General features: G+C 34.5%; 1 protein-coding gene across 1 annotated transcript in view; it reads left to right on the top strand.

The window, feature by feature from the left end:
* The window catches only part of LOC137615038 (uncharacterized), a 544093-nt gene extending 532960 nt beyond the window's left edge, over positions 1-11133 (top strand). Inside the window, exons 5-6 of the mRNA XM_068344672.1 lie at positions 10650-10703; positions 10987-11133. Coding sequence (XP_068200773.1) covers positions 10650-10703; positions 10987-11133 — 201 coding nt within the window. The remainder of the gene's footprint in view (positions 1-10649; positions 10704-10986) is intronic.
* The last annotated feature ends 1019 nt before the right edge of the window (positions 11134-12152 follow it).

Here is a 12152-nt window from a genome sequence, read left to right on the forward strand (position 1 = left end):
GACTTTTAAAGGATAGATAACATATCTCAGAAAGATCTTGACCAGCGAGCTACCGAGAGAGAGAGAGAGAGAGAGAGAGAGAGAGAGAGAGAGAGGAATGTCTTAATACTACAGTCGGAGTGTTCAACATTTTGCATAGTAAGAATACACAAGCTGCCTTGGATGGAAAAAAAGGAATATTCGAAGCGTCCAGATACTAGTGAAATTGCATGGTCCATTATGCACAGTTTAATTGTAGGTTACTATCCGATAGAGCACTCATGTGATAGTAATTAGGATACATATCTCATGTCCAGTGTTCCGATTGCATGCCAGACATTAGCAACCGGTTTTAGGAGAGTTGAAGATCGAGATGAGGGCGTTTCGAAGGGTTATCCTCGAATAATGGACGAGGAGGGGGACGTCGGAAGGCAGTCGAGCTCTTCAAGAAAACAAAGTCCTTCGGGTATTGGGATCTGCGATGGGAGGAACTAATGAAGCAAGAATGGATGATGGAATGGCTGGGTGTTCACTTTAATGATGGAACGCTTTTGCTTTTCTTAATTACAAATGTAAGGGTTCGAGGTACGATCTTTGATTGGTATTGAAATGGATACATTATAAAAGATTATACAGATACAGTAGATAGATAGGTATATATATATATATATATATATATATACTGTGTATATATATATGCACACATATATATAAATATATATATATATGTATATATATACTGTGTATATATATATACACATATATATATGTATATATATAATATATATATATTTATATATATAATATAGATAGATAGATAGTTCCTATTGGCCTCTCTATCTATCTATCTATCTATCTATCTGTCATTTTGAATGAAATATGATCTATATGCAATCTACATTTTAACACTTTATTTTGTCCAAGTAATTTGGTGCATTGTTATAACGATAAACAATTTTCAAGAGTTAGATATTCCTATAATAATGCTATTAATGACAATCGTCTTTAAAAGATTTATGTTGGATTGTTTTGCTATGTACAGTACTTACAAACAAGTACCCGAAGAGAGAGAGAGAGAGAGAGAGAGAGAGAGAGAGAGAGAGAGAGAGAGCCGTAGCAGGTTTCTTAATGGGCTGCAGGTGTTGAATACTGAATTATACTGAGTTATGTAAACTTGAGAGTATAGCTTAGTTTTCACTCTCTGTAGTTTATTAGATTTTTCAACCGCCATGGTTCTACATTCATATCTAACTGGCATTACATTATTTGTATAAAGAACGTGAATTTAGTTTTTGGATGCTTCATATTGGTTTTGAATTTCGTCTGTTATTTTTAAAAGCATTTTCCTCACTTTATTGGGGATTTCTTTATGAACTATTTGTAATTTTGTGAACTTGTAGAGATTTTGGGCTTGCCAATAACGACCAGAGAGGGTTGATCGATATCTTCTTTGTATTTACTATGTGTTCATTGACGTAATGATAAATTATTTGGCCGAAAACAGCCCTAAAGGAAAAAATATCCTTCTCTTCTTTAAACTGAAGTAGGAGTAAAATTCGATTGAGGGGATGGAATCCTCAAGGTAGAGCTATTCTCATGCCATGAATTGCAGCGTAGTGATGGGCTTTGTGCGTCATAAATTGGAGTGTAATAATCCAATTTAAATTGTATAAGTTCTCAAGTGTAGCAATGTGATTCATATGACATGAATTGGTTTATAGTGATCCACTTCAAATGATTTGAATCCGGGCTCACTGGTGTCATTCATAAAATTCATATGGTATGAATGGATGGGTAAAGTGATGTACCAGTAAACCACGTTATACGGATTTGGATTTAGTGATGTCATGTATAAGGTACAGGAGATGTTAGGGGTAGTGGTGTAATTCATACGATCTGAATAGAAGCGTGGTTAGTGAAATTGGTGTGTCACATATTGAAATATAACCCCCGAATTTATGTATACAATACTTGTTGTAATATCATTCATGGGATACAATGATTATGTATCTGGGTAGTGTGATTCCTCGAAGTCTATATGAGGGGGTTTAGTTCGTAATAATCTTAGTTATTCCATTAGAGTAATTTTTAAAAATTCTCTTGAATGTTATTGTTGTAGGTCATGAATGAAGGAATGAATGATTTGAAGTTCTCTGGCATCATGACATCGAAGGTCATTGACACCGATATAGGTCATGAATGCGATAGAAACCACCTCATATGAAAAGACAGACTTACTTTATATCGAATGAGGAGTATTATCACTAAGCAATTAGTACTGAACGATTTCAAGAGTAATAATGGTACTTATAGCCTACACTTTTGTAAATTTGTCTCGTAACTGAAACTCGAGTGTAAAATATGTTCAAGTTCAATGGCTTTTGGTTTGGCTAAAAGGGGAAAAAATTGTTATTCACATTGATATGTAGAATTTAGGAATCATGAAACGCTGCTTTAACGGTCAGATGAAGTAGAAAACATACGAAAGAATAAGCTTGAGAAAATGAAACAAGAAGAAATAGTGCCGGGATTGAAGTGCCACCTTCTTACAGCCTCACCAATTCCTCGTGAATAACCAACTGGAAATATCTCCTTTTCTTTAGGGATATTTGGAAGACACCAGTGATTTTTATTAGGAGTCTCTTGACAGTAGGGATTTGGATGCTTCTTAAAGGAATAGACTTGGGAAGGTCGGCTTGGAAGGTCTCTCAGCTCCCGTGGAATCCCTGTGGAAGAGGAATCACGTCAGGCGGATTTAGGATTGTTCTTTTGACCCCCCGGGCCCTTACACAGGCCTAGGTCCCCAGGAGGCCCCCTGGGATCCTTGGATCTCTTCCCTAACCTTTTCACAATATGTCTTTCGGTTTTCCAAAACCTACATTCTCTCCCGTCCGCGGGGAAACCGATTGGTTTATATTTCTTGCTCTATTTTCCATGCTTAATTCTCTCTCTCTCTCTCTCTCTCTCTCTCTCTCTCTCTCTCTCTCTCTCGTAAAAAGGTAAATAAATTTTTATTATATATATATATATATATATATACATAGTGTATATTCATATATATATATATATATATATGTATATACATATATATATATATATATATGTATATACATATATATATATATATATATGTATATACATATATATACATATATATACACATATATATATATATATATATATGTATATACATATATATATATATATATATATGTATATACATATATATATACATATATATATAAATATATATATATATATATATGTGTGTGTGTGTGTGTGTGTGTGTGTGTATTTATAATATGACCTTTATGTACCTTGCATTTATTCAATTTTGTAAACCAAGTTTACAAGTTTCCATGCCTTAAGATAATTGTAAAAGTTCTGTATTCTTTACTCATTCATGAAAACTGTGTTGACCTAGAAACTAGAATCTGATGGTAATGTTAACTTCATTTTTCCCCTCCTAATCTTTGGAGTTGAATGTATCGCTGTACATGTAAAACCGCTTTAGAAGTAAATTTGATATTTTATTAATTCTTATAAATGATGTACGCTTCAAATAACCACTTCTTGTGTCACTAGAGGACTCATAAATTAGACCCGAGGTCACTTTTTTTTTCTTTTTTTTTTTTAAGTCCGATCATTTGAGCAGAAGAATATTTTTTTAAGTCCGATCATTTGAGCAGAAGAATATTCAATATTTCGTTTTATGACAGTTGTACATGTAACGTGGTTTGAATAGATAGTTCAATATTATGACAATTCTTGCCCATTCCGGTCGAAAGTTGTTGTTGATTATGAGAAAGTTGTCAAAAGATTTACTAATTTTCGCAAATCAAAACACTGGGTAATAAGATTAAGTAGCTAAAGTTGATCAGCTGTTTAGATTATTAATTAACTTGAATCTTTGTGTATGATTGGAGAGAATAAATTCCTGTTGCCATAAAGTATTGGTTTTTTCTAAACGCAATTATTCATACTTGTTGCGCTGAGTGTTTGTGACTGATTAATTCTCGGAGTTTTATTAAAAAGAAAATAACTTATTATTCGTTATATCTTAAATCCCTTTTGAAGTCGAAGGAATCTCAATCGTTTTAAACATAAACTGATCAGTTCCTCCATTGAAATTATAAAACCATCAGATCTAGAATCTCCATTTACATACAATTGAGAGAGAGAGAGAGAGAGAGAGAGAGAGAGAGAGAGAGAGAGAGAGAGAGAGAGAGAATAGGCTGGGTCAGAAACTTTACATGAAAACAACCATACCTTCTAACATGGGCTCTTTCCCTCTATGTCGTGAGGTCGATGTTATATGGCTAACCAGTGGATGGGTCCTAAATAGCAAATTGGACCCGTCACCTTCCAATCCGTATTTCTGATGTGGCAAAAGATTATTATGCATCGCATTCATTCACTTGTGTGGAAAACACGAACCAAGATGTTAATCGAGTTGATCAGTTCTTTCTTACTATCCCCTAATAGTTTACAGTAATCTCTACCTTTTGAGAACCATCATTAATTAACCTGTCTGGGTTTAGGAATCATTGTTTATGGCCACGTAGAAAGTGAATTTCATTAACCGATTTTTTTGCAGCTTGTCTAGGATGGTTTTATGTGCCACAGGGGTTACAACTTGGATGGCTATCATGTGACACAGAATGGCTCTTATGTGCCACATTGGTCACTACATGGAGGGCTATTATGTAAAGGTTACTACTTGGATGACTATCATATGCCACAAGAGTCACTATTTGGATGGCTGTCGTGTGGCACAAAGGTCACTACTTGGATGGCTATTATACCACATGGATGCCTATACGGATGGCTATCATGTACCACGTGGAACACTACATGGATGGCTATCATGTGTGATAGGGGTCACTATTTGGAGGACTATTATGTTTCATAGAGATCGCTACTTTGTTGACTATCATGTGCCACATTGGTCACTACTTGGATGGCTATTATGTGCGACATGGATCCGTACTTGGATGAATATCATGTTCCACAAGAGTCACTACTTTGTTGCTTACCATGTGTCACATGGATCCCTACATTGGTGGCTATCATGTAACTCAGAGGTCACTACTTGGTTGGCTGTTATGTTCGACATGGATCCATACTTGGATGGCTATTATGTGCCCGCATGGATCTATATTTGGATGGCTACTATGTGCCACATGGAATACTACTTGGGTTGCAATCACGTGACATAGATGTCACTACTTGGATACCTATTGTGTGGTACAAGGGATACTATTTTGATGGCTATCGTGTGCCACAGGGGTCGCCACTTAAGTTCTTCCCCTTTCGTGGTTAGCTTGAGACATTTCTAAAGCTCTTATAGCATCATTAGAAGCCATTTCTTTTAGCGTCCCCTTCTGCCTTCTGCTTTGGTTTATCCATTAGTTGTTTTACCTAAATAATATAATATTTGTTTGACTTTCACATCTCATGCAAGGAAAACATTCATTTGAAACTACTTAAAAAAGCTGAAATAAATGATCTAGCAGTCTTGTTAGATTATTCTAAAATGATAATAACAAACAAAATATTCATGGGTACCTATTCCTGCGCCTGTATGTTCAAGCATTTGTAGCGTTTTTAGTGGAATGTTTTTAAATTTATTTTTGGAAGTATTTTTCCTAAGATGAGTTAGAATGAATGAAGTGCATTAAAGATTTTGGAAGTATCGGACGAATTTCTTATGCCTATTTATGTCACTTTTTAATTTGAAAAAAATAAAATTTGAGGAGGTTAATCCCATGATAAAATCTTTTAATATTTATGGCGATGTGAAAGATTTAAGATGGAGGTCCGTCCTTTTAGGATATTGCATGTATTTGCAATATTCTTCAAGTCAATCCGATGACTTTATTTGTTTTTGAAGGCCATAAATAATTAGAGAACGTACCTTAGCGTCCTGTTATTTGCATATACACCATATCAATTTCAACGGAGATGCCATCATTTTGTGATTTAATGAGTGTGTGCTCTAGTAGGAGTGCGTGCTTGTGCTCATTTGCATGTTCATATTGCATCGTTTTTCATTTTGTTTACTGGGAAAAAATCACGTTTGTTTGTAATTTTAAGGCAGTTGAAGAAAACACTAAGCAATTGGATTAAAGCTCTTACCTGGGACCCCGATCTATTCGGCAAGACCCTCCCTCCCCCTCCTCCCTGGGAACCGACCCCCTCCACTCCCGAAACGGCATCTTGACATGATCTCGTGGTCCAAAACGGCTCTGGATGATTGGTTGAAATTGCTAGTGTTCTCGTCTCCACAAGGGTGGTTTGTTGTTAAGGCCAGACACAATCAACAATATTGGCCATTTCCTGGTCTCTTTTGGGTTCTTTTTCTCTTTTTCCGGTTTTCTGTGATCCACTTCGTTGCTTATCTACATTTCCAAAATTTGTCTGTATCCGATATTTTTGTACACACGAGAGAGAGAGAGAGAGAGGAGAGAGAGAGAGAGAGAGAGAGAGAGAGAGAGAGAGAGAGAGAGAGAGAGAGAGTATAAAAGGAAACTGGAAATTTATCATTCAAGTGTTAATTTAAAAATTCATTACGCTTTAATCTACTCTTATTGGAAACTGGATACCCATAGAAATTAAGCAATAGCCCTCGTTATTAGACTGAATGAAGAGCATCAGTATGTTCTTTACAAGCTCCATTATTGCACCTACATAAATTCTGTTCCCATGTAGGCTAATACGATGTTAACGTTTATTTTGAAATGGGTTAAAAAGATTTATTTTTCTAGTTTTTTCTTGAATACTGTATAACTACACTATATTAACGTTGGTAAAATTTTTATTAAGCTAAGGTTTTCTGGTTCCTGTGTCCAATTTTGTTGTATTTCTCTGGTAATATATTTTTGTATAAAGTTTTTCAAATGTTTATAACAACGATTAAAACAATGATGATTATAATTAGGTATCATAATGATTGTCATTATAAAACTAATAATAATAATAGTGATATTTTATCTATGCCACAAGAAAGTGAGACCAAGTTCTATAGAGATATCCTCAATAGAACTTAGTTTAGATCTTCTGAGGGAAGGAGTCGTTTTTCCAACTCCCATATGTATGTGCACTAGAACCAAGGCACGTATTGCCCTCAAGGGAGGCTTTAACTCTTTCTCAGGTCATGGCATAGGCCATTCCTTGGGGTCATCTTCGTGCAGGAGGCTATTTTTCTGAACGGCCTGACGTCATGATCTCGGTTAAAGTCATACTTATCTCTGTGATGTCTGGACATCCTTTAGCCTGGCACCGTGGGATTCCAAATTACAGATCGTGGTTGAGATTTTGTTCTTCCGAATATTGATGGTTCGTTTCCGTCTTTTTTTCTTTTTTTTTCTGGCTAAATATTTTTGTCGTTTAATTTTATTTCGTTGTCTTATCTTACTCATTAATCATTTTTTTTTTATGTTGTTAGGCTGGAGGAACGTAGAGAGTAGAGGTCCCCTTTTTGTTTTTGTTTCATTTGTTGCTGTCGGCTACCCTCCAAAATTGGGGGAAGTGCCTTGGTATATGTATGTCTGTACTATATATTTTTGTTCTTTCATTTTGCGTTGCTGGTCAGTCTTGTCATTCTTCTTGGCTCCTTTATTAACCTTGTCGGTTATATTTTCATTCTTTAGATTTTAAACATTTCATGTGAAATCTAACTTTCAAAAGCCAACACAGCCTATTTACATAATTCATTTTAAATCACACATAGTTCTTTTAAAAACTTTTTTACAAGTTAAATTATGCATATGAATATTTTTTTCTTATGGGAGATAACATGCGTAAAGTACTGGACTCTCATAATGCAGGGCACGTAGCTCAATCCCAGCGTGCCACCCACCTGGCATTCCACCTGTGAATAAATACCTCTGGTCAAGAAAGGGTTTGGGGCAAGCAAACTGCAGTCTCTGCGTTGGGAATAACCTTAACGTTAAAGGTGTCTGGTTTCAGTTCCAGTTTCATCAGAATAGATGCTCAACAGAACGTCAGCCGGGCAAACCTAACCCCCAATGTGGTGCCCAACCACACCAGTGGCCTCCCCAGTAAAAAGCTTAAACTCACGATCCCCGTGCTGAGATTGATCTGCTGCCATGGTAATGCTAGGCAACCACGTTACCACTGTACTAGCCAAGAGACTAGTACGTTGTTAGTAAGGCTTTAAGGATTAGGTTGCTAGCCCCTCACACCTTTTTGGTTGGTGTTTAGTATATGACATCACTATTGCCCATTGAGACTTAGGTTATGCGATTTGTTAATATGACTAAGGGGATCAGGCATTAGTTGTACTATTCAAGTCTTAAAAATGGAAGTCGGCCTTTTTTTTTTTTTTTTTTTTTTTAATAAATCTACAGTTAGTAGGTGTATGAGCAGTTCTGATGTAATCCTATACTTTTGATATTCAAGTCTTTTTTACTTTTCTGTTTCCTTTTATGGTTTCCCTCTCTGGAAAAGTACATTTTCTTGAATCACAATAGTATGGCCTGTTAATAGGATGAAATTACAATCCCATTATGATTCAAGAATATTTTGTGACCTGCCAGCTACTTTTCTTCAGGTGACTAATGAATCGATAGTGCAATATCAGCCCTATGTTAAAACCTTACGTAGGTTATAAATTACCTTGGTGTTGTTTCTTATAAAACTTTTATTAAAGTTGATTTATGTCTTTGGTGGTTAGAAAACTACAGTGTTTGCTACTGAGTTGAAGAGATTTTTTTTTTCATTGCACATATGAGCGAATAAAATCCATGAACAATACATGAAATCTTACCTCTTATATTACCACAAGCAGATTGTACTTAGTATGATGTACTTGATACTTATAAACAGTAGGTGTGAGCGCTTATTAAATGTTTGTCTCATATAATTCTTGAAAAGATTACCGTATATGTCAGGGAAAGTGTCCCCTGAAGATCGTATCTGAGTTTCTGTAGTCTTGTCATTGTTTGATTGGCCTCTGGAAATAATTAATATAAATTAGTAAACGGGTGGAGACATAGGATAATTGAATGTGATTTAAATTAAAATCATAACAATAACTATTATCAGTGTTTAGATGGATTAAGAAAATTACTTTTTGTGTAAACAAATCAGTTGAGATATCTCATTATCCATTTTGACTTATCCCACTCATATAACTGCCTAAGTTTCTGAAAATGCTGGATGAAGAAAGAGGTTATTCATAAAATGATAAAGGTATGAGATTCTGTGGTAACTATTCAGAAACTGTTTAGAAGAAAGTAAGGAATTGCTATTAGTGTTGGGGTTTCGGAATGAACAATGATTTCTGGTTATGCTGCCAAGTACGAGAACTGTGAGAGAGAGAGAGAGAGAGAGAGAGAGAGAGGAGAGAGAGAGAGAGAGAGAGAGAGAGAGAGAGAGAGAGAGAGAGAAAGAGGAGAGAGAGAGAGAGAGAGAGAGAGATCTGCACGTGGCACACGAGGGAAATTTTAAATGGCTAGAGAAGTTAAGGTTGCTGTATTTTCGTGCGGACCCCTAAGTAATCATAAAACAAAATTGATTATAATATTGACTAGGGTGGATAGGTTATGGTTCAGAATACATAAAACCCGAACAAGACGAATGCGTGTTGTACACATGAATGATGTACTATATACAATTAAGAAGACAAATAAATAATATATTAACTACATAAGTGTATATTAAGATCCCTGTACTACAGAAGATGTTGTGCTGAGGTTTAAACCACACGCTATAAATTAAAAATGTGGACAGAATAATAAGTAGTTTTAAGCTTTTTATTTTAGCCTTGTAGTCTTTTCAAACTAAAGGTTACAAATGAGCTGTAGATGCAGTGTAGAGGTTATTGAACTTTTAAATAATGTCCAAGATATTACATACATACGCATGCATTCGTCAACCTGAATGCCTGACGTAATAATTCTTTTGAGACATCGTTGTCACCTGGTTCATCCATCTTCAACTAATTTTACATCTGAGAAACAGGTTCATCTTCTTGTTTAACCAGTCTTTATCTTCTCTTCTGCTCGGTTCATCAACGCCTCCCAAAGACATTGGTATTTCGCTTACACATCAGTTCTGTTAATGCTTTCCTTAGTTTTATCATTTGTGATTATTGTACTCTATACGTTATTAGTGGTTTCATTTCTCTTATATGTATTCAAAGGTTTTTAGATAAATCTTATTGTCTTGAAAAATTCCATTCCTATTAAATGTAGATTCTCTTCTTGCCGTAGGTTTGATGATTCAGTTTCGTTTGCTGAGCTAAATATATACTTAACTTGTTCATGACTTTGTTTTAGTTTTTATTTATTGTTATTTCTTGCTGTTGATGTGGAAGGAATGAATCAAGTTTAGGTTTGACTTGGCTAGTATTTTCAGTTTCAATTATGGTTGAGTTACAAATTTCATTGGTTTTTCAATAACTAATCGCAGTATTTTTGCTTCTCTTGGGTCATTCTAAATTCAATGACTTCCTAACACATCCGGTTTTATCAGAAAATCTAGAAATTGAAACCATATTAATTTATAATAGTTAAAATAATAATTCAAATTTTCAAATGTTCTCTCTATCGATGTTTATTTAAAAAGGAAAAAATATTGGTAATTTTAATAAAAAATTAAGTTATAAATAGAATAATTATTTCATTATCTTGGTTATGTTTCAGGTGAGGATGAAGATGTTTCCAAGGATGCTATGGAACGGGTTGCATGTCTGCAAGGTAGATAAGTTTTTTGTTCCCTTTTACGTAACACATTGGAAATTGACCCTTTTGCTAACCGCTGATATCTTAATATTCTAACTGAAGTAAAGAACTATTTGTGCCATCTACTCAAAGTCAACCATTTTATGATAGGCCACGGGACGGGTGATGGAAATGGCCTGCATTCACATGATCTCAGGCTTATTCTAAATTCCCTTGCTCAGTGGGTTGTGCGCCGAAAAAAAAAGAGAGTTGGAACACCCTGCTTATAGATTTAGGAGCTTTAATTACGGGTATCCAGAAGAGCGCTTGTCATGGAATTATATACGGAACTTGGGTATATAGGGAATGCGGACGTGCTTGGAAGGCAAATGAGAATCTAAAGGAGGTCAATGGCTTAAGGGTTGATGATCTCATTGGGGGAAGAGATACCATAGAAGGGGTATAAATAGCTTGCTTCAGATATAAAGTGTTAAGTGGGGAAGGGGGTAGAGGGTCTCTACTGATAGATTTTGAGAACATTTTATTTTTGAAATGTGGTAGTTTTAGGTTTGTCTGGACAATGGTTTCTTAAAAAAGTCTAAATTATTAGCAGTGTAATTTTTCGAATCATAATATATTGGGAATTAAAGATTAGAAAGGATATATAGATTGTGCATGAACAAATAAATATTTTTATGACGAATGCTTGTCAACAATTTCTGGTTTTTAGTCTATATTTATAAAGTAAAAAATATATTTACTACGTTAATGAACATATTTTTTGCCAAGTCATTTTTTAATATTTCAATAAATCAGAAAGGTTTATGACAAAAACGAAACCTATTTTTTTTTCTTTTTATTACACGAAAAGGGGTTACTAATTTTCATATTGAAGCTTTATTTGACAATTTGCGCTGAAATATACGCGGATAATTTTCTTTTCCAACGGATTAAGACCTTTGGTAATTTGGTTCAAAGTAAAACACATGATATTCGAGAAAGGGTTATAGATTTTTCTTTTACTATCTTCATAAAAATTAACCTCGGTTCCAAGATTTTTTTTTTTTTCAGGGTTTTAAAGTCTTTTTGGGTTGAAGTTTTTTATTTTTTAAACTAATTTTTTAACTCGAGGAACATTTAACATCGCTGTCAATCAGATTCCTACTGGGAATTTTTTTTTTTTATTTCTGTTCTTAATTCACTCAAAGCTTTAAGATTTTAATTTTGAAAAGTATTTCTACAACGTAACCATAATCTCTAAGGTTCCTTTTATATTTCCTATACTTTTCTACTCTATTATTTTCAATAAGTTACCTCATATGGTGTTTTCAATTATTTCTCCTTTAAAATCGTAATTTAATCATCCTTAATAACATTATTGAATATTTCAATTTAAGAAATATAAATAATTTATCATATCATTTCCGTTCTCTGTATTTTATAGTTGCCCTCCACCCATCAAGGAAAATAAAATTTGGCATAATA

Source organism: Palaemon carinicauda, chromosome 21 (assembly GCF_036898095.1).
Source record: "Palaemon carinicauda isolate YSFRI2023 chromosome 21, ASM3689809v2, whole genome shotgun sequence".
NCBI classification, from domain to species: Eukaryota; Metazoa; Arthropoda; class Malacostraca; order Decapoda; family Palaemonidae; genus Palaemon; species Palaemon carinicauda.